Source organism: Homarus americanus, unplaced genomic scaffold (genome assembly GCF_018991925.1).
Source record: "Homarus americanus isolate GMGI-L3 unplaced genomic scaffold, GMGI_Hamer_2.0 scaffold41366, whole genome shotgun sequence".
Classification (NCBI taxonomy): domain Eukaryota; kingdom Metazoa; phylum Arthropoda; class Malacostraca; order Decapoda; family Nephropidae; genus Homarus; species Homarus americanus.
The window spans coordinates 5,822,160-5,837,612 of NW_024723541.1; the positions used below are offsets into that span (position 1 = coordinate 5,822,160).

At 44.7% G+C, this 15,453-nt stretch overlaps 1 protein-coding gene across 1 annotated transcript in view; it reads left to right on the forward strand.

Moving 5' to 3' along the window:
* The window catches only part of LOC121863605 (transient receptor potential cation channel trpm-like), a gene marked incomplete at its 3' end in the record, with an annotated part of 120,429 nt that overhangs the window by 62,991 nt on the left and 41,985 nt on the right, over positions 1-15,453 (forward strand). Inside the window, 1 exon segment of the mRNA XM_042362333.1 lies at positions 4,249-4,379. Within this exon segment, the coding sequence (XP_042218267.1) occupies positions 4,249-4,379 (131 nt within the window).

Sequence of the window (15,453 nt, forward strand, 5' to 3'; positions counted from 1 at the left end):
CCACCACCACCACCACCACCACTACCACCTACCACCACCAACACTCACTACCCCACCAGCACCAACACCCACTCACCACCACCAGCACCAACACCACCACCACCCCACCAACACCCACTACCTCACCCCACCCCACACCACCTCACTCACCACACCAGCACCACAACACCTCACTCAACACCACCACCACACCAACACCTTCACTCACCACCAGCACCTACTTCACCACCACCGCCACCAACACTCACCTCCACCACCACCACCAACACTCACCAACACTCACTACCAGCACCAACACTCACTACCACCACCAACACTCACCTCAACACTCACTACCACCACCAACACCACGCCACCAGCACCAACACTCACTCCCACCCACCAACACTCACTCCCAGCACCAACACCTTCACCACCAGCACCACCACTCACCACCAGCACCAACACTCACTACCACCACCAGCACCACACCCACTCATCACCACCAGCACCAACACCTACTCACCACCACCAGCACCAACACTCACTACCACCCACCCAGCACCACACTCACTCACCAGCACTCCAACACCACTCACCAGCACCACCACCACCAGCACCCTCAACACCACCACCAGCACCAACACCTCACTACCACCCACCCAACAACACTCACTACCACCACCCAACACTCACTACCACCACCAACACCACCACCACCACTACACCAACACCACCACCAGCACCAACACTCACTACCACCACCAGCACCAACACTCACTACCAGCACCAACACTCACTACCAACACTCACCACCAGCACCAACACTCACCACCAGCACCACTCGCACCAACACTCACTACCAGCACCAACACTCACTACCAGCACCAACACTCACTCACCAGCACCAACACTCCACTACCAGCACCAACACTCACTTACCACCACCAGCACCCACCACCACCACCAGCACCAACACTCACTACCACCACCAACACTCAACAGCACCAACACTCACTCACCACCACCTCAACACCTCACTACCAGCACCAACACTCACTACTCAGCAACCAACACTACTACCAGCACCAACACCTCACTACCAGCACCAACACTCACTAGCAACCAACACTACTACCACCACCAACACTCACTACCACCACCACCACCACCAACACCACTACCACCACCAGCACCAACACACCTCACTACCAGCACCAACACTCACTACCAGCACCAACACTCACTACCACCACCAGCACCAACACTACTCACACCACCACCAGCACCAACACCTCACTCACCACCACCACCAACACTCACCACCACCACCAGCACCAACACCATTACCACCACCAGCACCAACACTCACCACCACCACCAACACTCACCACCAGCACCAACACCACCACCACCACCAGCACCAACACCACACCACCACCAGCACCAACACCCCACCGCCACCACCAGCACCACCACACCTGCCACCACCACACCAGCACCACCACCACCACCAACACCCACCACCACCACACCAACACCTCACCACCACCACCAGCACCACCACCACCTCACCAACACTCCACCACCACCACCAACACCACCACCACCACCAGCACCAACACTCCACTCACCACCCACCAGCCACCAACACCTCCACTCACCACCACCAACACCACTCACCACCACCAGCACCAACACTCATCACCACCACCAGCATCAACACTGCCACCACCCCAGCACCAACACTGCCACCACCACCAGCATTCACTCACCACCACCAACACCACTCACCACCACCAACACCACTCACCACCACCAGCACCAACACTCACCACCACCAGCCACCAACACTCCACCACCACCACCAGCACCAACACCTCACTCACCACCACCAGCACCAACACTCCACCACCACCACCAGCACAACACTCACCACCACCACCCAACACCACCACCACCACCAACACCACCACCACCACCAACACCCCACCACCACCACCCACCAACACTCCACCACCACCACCACCACCAACACCTCACCACACCACTGCCACCAACACCTGCCACCACCTCACCAGCACTCCACTCACCACCACCAACACCACCTACCACCACCAACACTCACCACCACCACCATCACCAACACCCCGCCACCACCACCAGCACCCACCACCACCACCAACACCACCACCACCACCAACACCACCACCACCACCAGCACCAACACCCACTGCCACCACCAGCACCAACACCCGCCACCACACCAGCACCACCACCACCACCAACACCCCACCACCACCACCAACACCTCACTCACCACCACCCCAACACCACCACCACCACCAGCACCAACACCCACTGCCACCACCACCACCACCACCACCAACACCCCACCACCACCACCAACACTCACCACCACCACCACCACCAACACCACCTCACCACCACCACCACCACACCAACACTCCACCACCACCACCAACACATCACCACCAACACCTCACCATGACCACCAACATAACCATCACCACTAAAACCTCACCACTATCACCACCAGCAGCAACACTCACTCACCACCACCAGCACCAACACCTCTACCACCACCAACACTCCCCATCGCCACCAACACTCACCATGACCATCAACATTAACCATCACCACTAAAACTCACCACTATCACCACCAGCAGCAACACTCACTACCACCACCAGCACCAACACTCCCTACCACCACCAACACTCACTACCACCACCAACACTCACCATCGCCACCAACACTCACCATGACCATCAACATTAACCATCACCACTAAAACTCACCATTATCACCACCACCACCAACACTCACCACCAGCACCAATACTCCCTACCACCACCAACACTCACTACCACCACCAACACTCCCCATCGCCACCAACACTCACCATTGCCACCAACACTCACCATGACCATCAACATTAGCCATCACCACTAAAACTCACCACTATCACCACCACGAACAAGTACTGTACATTTTAATAACGTCTAGAGCAGGGAGAGCGCCTTTGTTTATTTTGCCAGCCTGTAGGTCGCCACTCTGTTACCCCAGTTTAACCGCGTTCTCATCCTGTAAACACCAGTTGGTGTTGGTGAATGTTATTGGTGAGTGTTGGTGATGGTGAATGTTGGTGATGGTGAGTGTAGGTGAATGTTTGTGGTGTTGGTGAATGTTATTGGTAATGGTGAGTGGTTGGTGATGGTGAATGTTGGTGATGGTGAGTGTAGGTGAATGTTTGTGGTGTTGGTGAATGTTAGTGGTGATGGCAAGTGTTAGTCACCACCAACACTTGCCATCGTCAACTGGCAAGTTGAAAATTTTGGGATTTTTTTTTTATACGAGGAGGAGAGCGCTGATTGGCTATAAGCATTCATGGATTTGTTGCTTATATTGGCTGAGAGACTGTAAACAAGTGTGGCTGCTCTCAGCAATTCCAAAATGTTCTGTTTTGTGTCGTAGAGATTTTATTTTATTATTATTTTTTGTTGTAGTAAAAACATAACTCAGGAAGGGACCAAAGACCTCTATAACAAATCAGCATTATGCAGGGTCTGACTAATTTGGGTATTTCTGTAATTATTTGTGATAATTTGGATACGAACGGTCCATTATTTTTTACTTTAATGGACCTGAGTCGGTAATATATGAATCTAGTGTGAATGGGTCAGAATGTCTGTTATATTGGGAGTCTACTGTAAGTGTATGTGTGCAGACATGTACACTCTCCCAGAAAAGTATTGTCTCCTTTTCTCATTGATACAATGTGTCACACTGGATGAATATTTCCAGTCACTACTGGTAATTCCTGCATTATGTTAGCAGGTCTGCCTTCCTAGTATCTGTGAGGTTTGCCAGTTATTATTTATGGCCTTTGTTGTAATTATAGTGAATCATCTTCCTCCATCTTGACTAGAATAATATAATGATGTTAATGTAGTAGTCAATAGTGGGTGTTTTATGTTGAAAATCCATGACCAACACTAGTACCCGAGACTCATTGGAATACACGGCTTGCACTGACATTATTACTTACAACATCTCCCCATGTCATTCTTGGCCTACCTCTGGCTCTCCTCCCCTCCACATTTAGATTCTTTTATCTCTTGACCATAATTGGTTCCTGCTTCCTGTTCACATGCCCAAACCACCTCAGCCTTCCTCTATGCAAACCTTATTTAAATTGTTGCAATGGCTATATCCTGTATTGAGATAAAAATTTTGATATTTCAGATTTGTTGCTCTGAATAGTCATCACACATTCTTCCTACTAGTTGACAATGGAACAGTGGGCAAGTATGGGCCTGAGTTGATCCTTCGTCGCAAATTAGAGAATTACATTTCAAAGCAACATATTAAAACCCGTAAGTTTCAGCTGAGCATATTACTGTAATCCAAAAACTTCTAAATGCTTCTTTATTTTTTAAACTCAGCCTTTTTTTGTCTTGATATGATTTTTAGTTGGTACCCAAAGTTTGCATATGAAAGAAAATGATGCAGGAATAATTTTTAATTCATGAAATTTTCTTAAAATGGTATTACCTCTTTACTGAAATTCTCTAAATACCAAACTGCTTCTTAGATTCCAGTGGTACCTCTTTATCCCGAACAAATTTCCTATACACCAGTACCTCAACATATGCGAGTTCAACTCATGAATTCGATTATCCGCGAAACAACCTCATAAAAAGTTAAGGTGCTTATTTTAAAACGCGCGGGCGTTCTCCATGATGTAATGTCACGGCATCATGCTGCATCCTGCGCGGCGCTTCTCTCCCGCCAGTCTCATCTGAGAGTTTTCCTGCATCATCCCTCATCTGAGAGTTCTTCTGCATCGTCCCTCAGTCTCATCTGAGAGTTCTCCTGCATCTCCCAGCAGTCTCGTTTGAGAGCAATTTTCTCAATAATTATAATTGTCATTGCTCCCAAAAAGCCATTAATTGGTAGTAGTGCATCTGGTGCAAAGATAGTGAAGAAAGTCATGACCCTGTCACAGAAAATTGAAGTGTTAGATAAACTTGATAGTGGCTTGAGTGCATCAACTGTTGGTTCCATAAAAATGAAAAGCAAGGAAATTAGAGGTAGTGTTGCTCGTAGTGCACCATATAGTGCTAAAGTTACACATCAGATACATGATAAAGGTATGTAGAAGGCGTTAAGTGTATGGATTGAGGACATGAGTCAGGAGTGCCAAAAATTTTGCAGATATGATTTACAACTATGACCCATCAATGGAATTAAGCATCAAAATGAAGTGGAATATTGAGAATGTTTTACAACCTTATCAAGAAATTTATAAAGAACTATAAAAGAAAGCCAACCAGTTACCAATAACAATGTTCTTAATGCTGAGATCCGAACCCTACCTCCACTCCTGTCTCTGTCACGGCTTGCCTCTCCCTTTCACTCCACCAATACAGCTTCCACACCTGCCAGCCCTTCATTGGACATTCTGGATGATCCCAGCCCAGAGGTTTTAAAGCAAGAGCATTAATATCTTCAGTAACATTACTTAGGCCTCTACAGCAGCTCATTATGAGGTAAGAAAAGTACAATTTATATACATAAGTAACACTGATAATTATTTTGCTCCCATAATGTTGATATCATGCTTATGACTGACATAATTTACTGTATATATTCTTCCCAGTGATAAGTTTGTTACAGGAAACCTAATATTCAGTATGTACGCATATTTCATTCACAGCATTGCGTGTCAGGCGGTACAGGCCATGTGGGGCAGGCAGTAGACAATGCGTCGCCACAGTTGCAATCCAGTTGACTTCCCTAACATGACACCACATTTACTTGCTTCTCATTTAATTTATTTTTGATTGACACATAATACAACTGTATAAAGTAACAACATACAAGTGTAGTATTTAGAGGGTTTAAATAAAGTATTCTTCTAATTAAATTTTTGGGGGATCCCTAATGTATGGTACACTATGATATTAAAGATTGGGTATAAAAGAATGTTATTCGCGAAATTCTACATTTGGGGATTTCCTAGGAACCTATCCCTCACAAATGTTGAGGTACTGAGCTAGTGTATGCCAAACCCTGTACCAAATGCCTCCTTAAGTATCTCAAATAATGAAACATAATACTGTACTGTAATGTTCTAATGTGACTTAGAAATAAAGAAAATACATAAAACTATAAAAAAGAAGAAAAATGAGGAATGGGAAGTTAATTTGTGTTGGAGAACAGGGAAGAGAGGCTGGATAAGGCAGAAAATTCCCCCTCCTGTATTGCAAACATCTTAAAATGACATTTTGCAATTTCACCATAATTCTCATAATATTTAAGTTTATTTGGTGATGGGTTAATTTTTTCCCTAAAATACCATATACAGTGACCCCTCCGTTAACGAACTCAATCCATTCCAGAAGGTCGTTCGTTAACCGAAAAGTTCGTTAACCGAAACCATTGTTTCAATGGGTTTTTGGGTAATTGGTTCCAGCTCACCGAAAATTTCCCAAATTCAACAAAAATGGTAGAAAAGTTCACTTACTTTGAGGTGTGTATGTAGAAGGCTCCTGGATGATGATGGGATTTAGAATGGGGGTGGAGGAGAAGGAAGAAGAGAAGGCATTGGGGTGGAAGAGAAGTCGCCCCATGGCGCCATTTCACCCATAAAATTTTAGCTCTCTGGTGTAATTCAAGATTATTTTCTTTAAATCAACACTGCACTGCATTATATATTGTCAATATGTAAAATATATTTCAAAATGACCAATAATTTGCTTGGAAACACAGAAAAAAAGCGTTTAGTTGAAGAGAGTCTCAAGCAAGATGTTACCTCCAGTGAAAACAGAGAGAGACTAACTCCTGTTTGCTGTGTTAAGAGGCTGGATGCCGCACATTAAACTAGTCACTTTACCTTCAATTATGTTCAATAATTGTTAAAATGACTAAAAAATTGAATATTAAACTTTTAAAATTATTGAATAGTATAAACTTCTTGATATTTACTAAAATAGTAAGGAATTTAAGCCCTAGAACCGATTAATGTATTGGCGGACTGTTACTAAAGCTGGTTGCCCGGTCAGTGCAAGCGAAAACATGTTGAGGTCGGTTCGTAAGAACTTCGTTAACCGAATTTTTTTTCGTTTACCGAATTGAAGATCCTTATGGAAGGCAGTTCGTTAATCGAAATTACGTTAACCGAGGTGTTCGTTAAACGAGGGGTCACTGTATTGCGAGTCTACCTGCCGTATAAGATGACCTCAATTATTACAACTGAACCTGTTTACCTAGTCTAAACTGTGATTTGAAAGCTACGTCCTCAGTGTTGGCTTAACTTGCCAACATTTACTTTTTAAGTTTTCCTACTATGTATTTTTTTTTTTAAGGGCAACTGTTATTGAGCTTAGGCTAATGTCGGTGTTTTCACCATTAGGCCCTAGTTACTCAGTACTGGGTTACAATTTAAAATCCAGCACTAACAAACAAGGTTTACCTAGCTGTAGCATTTTTCCAGAGGGGTTACTGTTACTGAACTCAGCCTAAGGTCACTGTTTACTCTAGTCATATTATGGGAACCTCTTCACTTACTGACACCTTTCAAAATATTAAAATATCTTTAAGTTTTAACTACTAAGGCAGTTACTTGTAATATTTGTTGATAAATTGTTTAACAATGCAGTTACAGTATATTCGTGCAATGCAACTGGATTTTATAAACGTTTACACGAATATGGTATAAACACATCAAAGCAAATGTGTTACGGAGGCCAGTAGGCCTCATATCAAACACAACAATACAATTCCTGCAAGCATAAAAATAGATAAGATACACTGTACACAAGATGAATAATAACTTTTTTTACTTTTATCCTCTTCACCACTGATCGGCTCGTTAGCCGCTTGGGCAATCACTCACGTCTCTGTTACGCACTGTTGGTAAGTACTGGGCATGCACCGGCTCCTGAATGTACCTTACCTGCTCTAGTGTTGGTCAAGTCTGGTCTTGAAAGAGCTTACAGTCGGTGCCATCACAACACTTTCTGGTAGATTGTTCCAAGAGTTCACAACTCTCACTCCGAAAAATTTGCCCTCACGGTTCTCTGGACCTGCGGCTTCTTCAATCTTGAGCTGTGACCCCTTGTGGGGCAAGCATCCTCCAGCTCCAAGTAAGGACACTCTGGGACCAGACGGGGTGAAAGCACTCCAGATGGGGAAGCACTTCACTCTTGAAAATCGTTACGAGGGACGGACCGTCTAGATATCTGAACGACCTTCTTATAAGACCTAATAATTTATTTGCCCGATTTACCTTCTTCTCGCAATGGTCCGAGAACTTCAGCTCATTGTCAACATACACACCTAGGTCTTTCTCACATTCAGTCTCAAATAGTGCAGTTTCTTCATCCCGTTGGGGCGTATGATACGCCTCCTTACCTTTGGTACGCCACAGGTGCATCCTCTTACACTTCATGACATTGAATCTTAGCAGCCATTTCCTCGACCATTCTTTGAGCTCACAGAGATCCTTCTGCAGCTCTTCACAGTCCGTATGGTTCTTGATTTCCCGAAATTACTTGGCATCATTGGCAAACATTTGTATGGAGGAGTGTACAATGCCAAGTATGTCATTTATAAAGCAAACCAACAACAGCAGGCCCAATACACTTCCCTGCGGTACCCCGCTTGTGACAGGTACAGATGATGATTTCGTGCCATTAATCACCACACACTGCTTGCGGTCATGCAGAAAGTCTTCTGTCCACTCTCGGACACTTCCCCCAATTCCGTACCTTTCCAGTTTGATTTTCAGCCTTTTGTGGGGTACACTGTCGAAAGCCTTGGCAAAATCTAGGTATACATTGTCGATATTACCACCCCGTTCCAGAATGTGGGTAAAAATATCGAATACCTTGAGCAATTGTGTTAAGCAGGAGCGCCCCGGCATAAAACCGTGTTGGCAATCCATTACAAGGTTGTTTCCTAGTAGATGTTCCATCGTGGCATCTCTGATAATACCCTCAAGTACTTTACATATTATACTGGTCAGGCTCACCGGTCTAAAGTTATTCATGAAGTGACGATCACCCTTCTTAAAGATAGGACTCACATAAGCCATTTTCCAATCAATGGGGACCTTTTGTTCATCCAGGCATTTACAGAACAGGGTCTTCAGGGGCTCGGCAAGCTCGTTGCTCAACTCTCTTAGCACTAGGATGCACCATGTCAGGGCCGGGACTCTTATGGACCTTTAACTTTGACTTTTTATTTCTAATACCCTCTTCTGTGAACATAATGTGGGTCAGTGCTGTGTCAAACCATCTGTCCTCAAAAGCAAGAAGGTTAATCGCGTTCTCTCTTGTGAACACAGAAGAAAAGAAGCTGTTTAATGCCTCACCTTTCTCCTGGTCAGAATCTGCATAACTACCATCTTAAGCCTTAGGTCTGATACTCCTACTCACGATTTTTATTTCGACTTTGCATAGCGGTAAAATGCCTTTGGGTTTGACTTGACCTCACTTGCAACCAGCCTCTGGAACTCCCTTTCAGCCCTTCTACACTCTGCCTTTGCTTGGTTTCTGGCTCTTGCATACATCCTCCTGTCCTGCTCATCGTTTGACCCAACCCACGTCTTTATTTCTGGGTTTTCTTCTTAACTTTGTCGACCGCCGCATGGTTCATGTGTAGGGATCCCCCCATATTCCTAGAGGCACAGGGTTTGGTCTTGGGTATATATTTATCGATCAAATGGGCTACTTTACTAGTTATGATATTCAGCGTAGTGTCTGCGTTCTTTTGCCTTAGTGAGTCAGGCCAGTGGATAGCCCTCATCTCCTTCCTCATCCTGTCATAATTTCCCTTGTAATATTTGCACCTTGGCCTGGCCTTATCTTGAACTAGGTAACAGTTAAATCTGACTAACAACACTACGTATATGGTGACTGGTACCAGCCGGGGCAAGGTGTTCCAGTTTGGCCACCATACCCTCCTTGTTTGTTATGACGAGGTCTAGTGGCTTGGGTGTTTGCTCCCCTCTGTAATGTGTCGGGTCTATATCATGTTGGAACAGAAAATTATCTCTGAGAGTTTCTACAAAAAGAGTAGCACGGTTATTCAAGTCATTTGGGGTGAACTCGTTTCTCCAGTCGATGTCGCCATAGTTAAAGTCCCCCATGATAAGGAGGTGGGTAGGGTTGAGCATCGCTACATTGTCTATTAAGGCTCTCTTAAGTTCCGTTGATTTGGTGGGCCACAGTTTGGGGATCTGTAGATACACCCAACAATATGTAAGTCCCCTCCCTTTAATTTAATTTTACACCACTTGGACTCTTCAAAAACATCCTCTCCCTGTACCCTCGCCTGGCTGGCTCTTAGGTCTTGCCTAGCATAGATAACCACACCCTTCTTGCAAGTTTCTTGAGAAATATTCATAAATGAGTCATATCCAGCAATACTGAACTCACATTCCTCTGGGTCGATTCTCCTGTTCTTGTACAACAGTTATACAACTCCTACAATATCTTGTTGGTGTACCTTCAGTAGTGTTTCAAACTCCTCTCTCTTATCAAGGAACGTGTCAGTATTAGTGTACATGACATTCAAGTCAGAATTAGTTCTCAGTAACGTCTCTGCTCTTAGTAGTAACTCCGGCCCTCCTCTATTCTCAGAAGCTGCAGCATTTGCTAAGTCCACTGTATTTTGCAGGGTGTGGTTAGAAATATTAGTGTTTACACGGCGCTCTCTTCCTGGCTGGTAGGCAGAGCTGGTGCCACCTCCCAGGCGGGGGATAGAACGGGTGGAGGGTGCACTGCTGTCCCCTGCCTCTGTGTCGACACCCTTGCTTCCACCACCCTCCCCCTGAATTTAACCCATGTACACCCGTCCCCATTCCTCCTTGACTCCTCCCTCATTTGCTTCAAGCCCTGCAGGAGGGGGGGCATCCAGTGTTGCCCTCCAAGACAGTTTGAGTTATCTTCTGATTCCCCTCCCCCCTTTTTCTTTCCCAGTTCTCCTTGAAGAGTTGTTGGTATCTATGTGCTATCCTTATGTACACTGTATCTTGCTATGAATGACACATCATATGCCCACTCAGTCCTTTAGAAACACTTCTAATTGTCGGTTTAATAATAATAATAATAATATTGATCCTTATTATTACTGTGATAATTGCTTTTAATCTGTGTCCTGGTAGAAGGGCCTTAGCGTCAAGGTCCCTTTAAAATTCGCTCCCTGGGTATAGGCCTTTAGGGCTAGTGTCATCCATGGGCTAGCACAATTTATTTCATCTGACCAACAGATAATAATAATAATAATAATAATAATAATAATAATAATAATAATAATAATAATAATAATAATAATAATAATAATTAACGGTTTATTGAAAAAATTCTGCAGCCCGAAGGCTGAAAATATACATTGGACATAAATGACTTATTTCATACATTGGTGGTTTAACAAAAGCCTTCATTAGAGAAAGGTGAAGGAACATACAGTGAACATACAGATTAATGTAGGTGTTGAACAGCAAACTCGTAGTGTAGTAACTCCCTCCCAGATGGTGTTAGGAGGAACTCACGTGGTGTAGTAGTTCCCTCAGATGGTGTTATGAGGGACCTGGCGTGGTGTAGTAATTCCCTCGCAGATGGTGTTATGAGGGGCCTCACGTGGTGTAGTAATTCCCTCACAGATGGTGTTATGAGGGACCTCACGTGGTGTAGTAATTACCTCACAGATGGTGTTATGAGGGGCCTCACAGATGGTGTTATGAGGGGCCTCACGTGGTGTAGTAACTCCCTCACAGATGGTGTTATGAGGGGCATCACGTGGTGTAGTAATTCCTCAGATGGTGTTATGAGGGACCTCACGTGGTGTAGTAATTCCCTCACAGATGGTGTTATGAGGGACCGTGGTGTAGTAATTCCCTCACAGATTGTGTTATGAGGGCCTCACGTGGTGTAGTAACTCCCTCACAGATGGTGTTATGAGGGGCATCACGTGGTGTAGTAATTCCCTCACAGATGGTGTTATGAGGGGCCTGACGTGGTGTAGTAATTCCCTCAGATGGTGTTATGAGGGACCTCACGTGGTGTAGTAATTCCCTCACAGATGGTGTTATGAGGGACCACGTGGTGTAGTAATTCCCTCACAGATTGTGTTATGAGGGACCTCACGTGGTGTAGTAACTCCCTCACAGATTGTGTTATGAGGGACCTCACGTGGTGTAGTAATTCCCTCACAGATGGTGTGATGAGGGGCCTCACGTGATGTAGTAATTCCCTCACAGATGGTGTTATGAGGGACCACGTGGTGTAGTAATTCCCTCACAGATGGTGTTATATGAGTGAGGTTTGGTCTTAGGCCTTCCTATCGTAGACGGATTAACACATCGCTGGTTGTTGTTGGGTCTCACGGGTCGTTATCACTGGGTACCTGGGACCTCACTGTGTGAAGGTTAACTTGGGTACGACTGTTACTGTTGAGTTGTTCTCACTGACTTAAGCACTGTTCACCACTTTTCACCTCTGTTTAACACTGGTTCCGTTCCTTTCCTAAATGAAATTGTAACTTCTGGCGAGAACTTGTTGATATTCCGGTGGGGAGGAGGGTTCAGGGGAGGGGGTTGGTATGGGCCAACTTAACAGTTGACCTGGCTGCTCCGAGAGGAGCGCCAGGTACGTCTTGACCCTTCGGTGGTCAAGGATGTAGTGATATACACCTCAGTGGGATGTCTTCCTTAATAATCACATCTACTAATTGAAGTCTAAGTAAAGTGAGATATGGAGGTGATTGTACCCTTAAGGCAATTCAATGTTATTTAAAAAGGAAGAAGAGAAAAAAATAAACAAATATAACCTAGCTGCCTCCTGTTGGTGTTTTTACCTGCTCTGTGCATCCTGTTGCCTTTACAGTTGTCTTCTGTTTTTCTTCTCTTTTTTCAGTTCACTTCGGCATTTGTCGGTATCTATGTGCTATCTCTATGTACAGTCAGTTCTGCTATAACGCGATAGTTGTGTTCTTGTAAAATATCGTGTTATAGAAATTCGCGTAATAGAAATAACAGGGCTTATGGAGAAAATAGGGTTAGGTGCAGATTACTACTCGAAATCGAAACAAATTTAGTAGTTAGCCTAACACGAAGGTTAGCACAGTCTAAATAAATGTTACATTCATATCTAATAATGAAATCATACAGTAAATGTAACACTTTACCTTGAAAAAATATGAATATAACTTGATGGGGGAGAAGGGTGATTTTGAGGTTGATAACATCGAGCTTCTCTTCAAGGGTTATAGCCTTTCTTTTACGATCATCACCGGGAATGCGATCACTAGAACGCTTCTTGGAGATATTCTTCTTTACCATATTCACAGTTAATATCACATAATTGGAGAAATAGTAAGCAAAAATCGCGTTACAGCTAACAAGCGTTCGCGTTATACAAATATCGTTCCTCTATTCATAAATCGCGTTAGAGCCAATTCACGTTGTCAAAACACACGTTATAGCAGAACTCACTGTACACTGCATTTTGCTATGAATAACGAATTTTATACACCCACTCAGTCCTTTAGAAACACAGATAAAAATAAATAAAACTTTCTTTGGGGCGGTAATAGAATGTCTTTTAGGATAGCCAAGCTTGTTGATTTTTTTTTTTTTTTTTTTTTTTAGCTATTATTTCCTTATACTTTCTTTTCCAGTTCTCATCAGCGACTATATCTCTCTGTACTTTCACTGTGTACACTGCATCTCCCTGTGAATGGTGTATTATAGGCACAGTTTCAGTCCATGAGAAAGCACACAAACAAATTAAAATTTGAAGTCTCTGTGGCACCTATAACATGACTTGGTTTCTGCTGGCAGTGGTGCCTTATCAGCTTGCTTGCCAATTTGTATATTTTTTTAAGTTATCTACAAGCTCTTCTGCAGTCACTGATGACACTATGAACTGATTTAACTAAAAGCACAGTACAGTAATCCCTTGGTTATCACGCCTAATTGGGACCGTGCCGAGTGTGTGATAACGAAAAACGCGTTAACGAAAGTACAGAACCTATGGGATTTATTCTAATTGGTTCCAGGCACCCAAGACCCAACCCCAATTTTCCCATTTTATGACCATTTAGACCCACTAAAGATATAGACAATGTTATGGTAAGTATCAGAAACACACAGGCATGGCTAGGTTTATTACAAAGTGATGAAAAGGGAACAATAAGGAAGAATACATTTGTTACTGGGTACGTTACTGTACTTACAGACTTGAGCTGGTCTTGAGGGAAGGGATTCCGAGGCTAGAGGGTAGAGAGTTAAAAGTCCCCACCCGGCACTAACTCTTCGAGTAACTCTTCATCCTCTTGAAAACCCTCAAAGTCAGCTTGTTGTTGATGAAAAAAGTCCGTAATTTGTCTCTGTTGTATTGCGTTGTGGCGTTGGTTTAGCTGGTCAACATAAGGCTGGAGTGCTCTGCCTATGATACCGGACACACTTTCACTGTCGCCGGCTGGGAGAGGGTGCTGTTCGATGAGGTGTTTCAACAGTTCACTCACCTCAATGATCTTCCTGACTTTTGACATGGGCTGTGCAGTGGGTTGTGCTTCTGGGCTGTCTTCTCTGTTCTGTCGTTTCTTCCTCTGCCTGCCTGTCTTCTTCCGCCTGCCTGTCTTCCTCCATAATATCCTTAGCTGTAGGCATAACAGGTTCCAACATAGACCGTATGTCGTTCTCTGTCGTCTCGTCGAACCCACGTCCTGCCACACGCCTTGCCTCCTCTGCCGCCAACTCAACCTCTGCCTGGACAGACTGCGGTTCCCCTGGCACTTCCTGTCGTTGGTCCTCGGGCAAACCCTCTAACACATTTCTCCGGACGTGGTTTACGGTCGCTGGCGTCACTTCATCCCAACACTCAACCATTAAGTCGATCGTTTCCTTGACGTTAAATGCCCGCCAATACTACTTGACTTGCTGCTCCGCCTCTGTTTCTACGTCCCCCCCTCCCTCCTCCTCCTCTTGGTCCTCCTCTTCCTCACTGTCGACCAGCATCTGCACAGCATTTTCATCCTCGGTTGCAAAGCGCATCCTCCTGAATTGTTTACGAGAGTAAGCAGCCTCAACACACGAGATTATTTCCATGTCCATCGGCTGGAGGAGAGATGTTGTATTAGGGGGTAGAAATTCCACTCGTATGTTTGGATGTGCTGATCGTAGTAGAGGAGAATGGCCGGGAGCGTTATCTAGCAACAAGAGAATGTTGAAGTGGATGTTTTGTGCCTCACAAAAGGCCTGGACCTCGGGAACGAAGAAGTTGTTAAACCAATCCAGTGACAGCTTCCCCGAAATCCAGGCCTTCTTGCTTGTAAGCCAGTTCACATTAAGCCTCGTCATATTTTGTCGTTAGTAGGCTCTGCTTCTTTGCTCGATGGTTAACTGTCGGTTTCATCCTGCATGATCCCGTAGCATTAGTG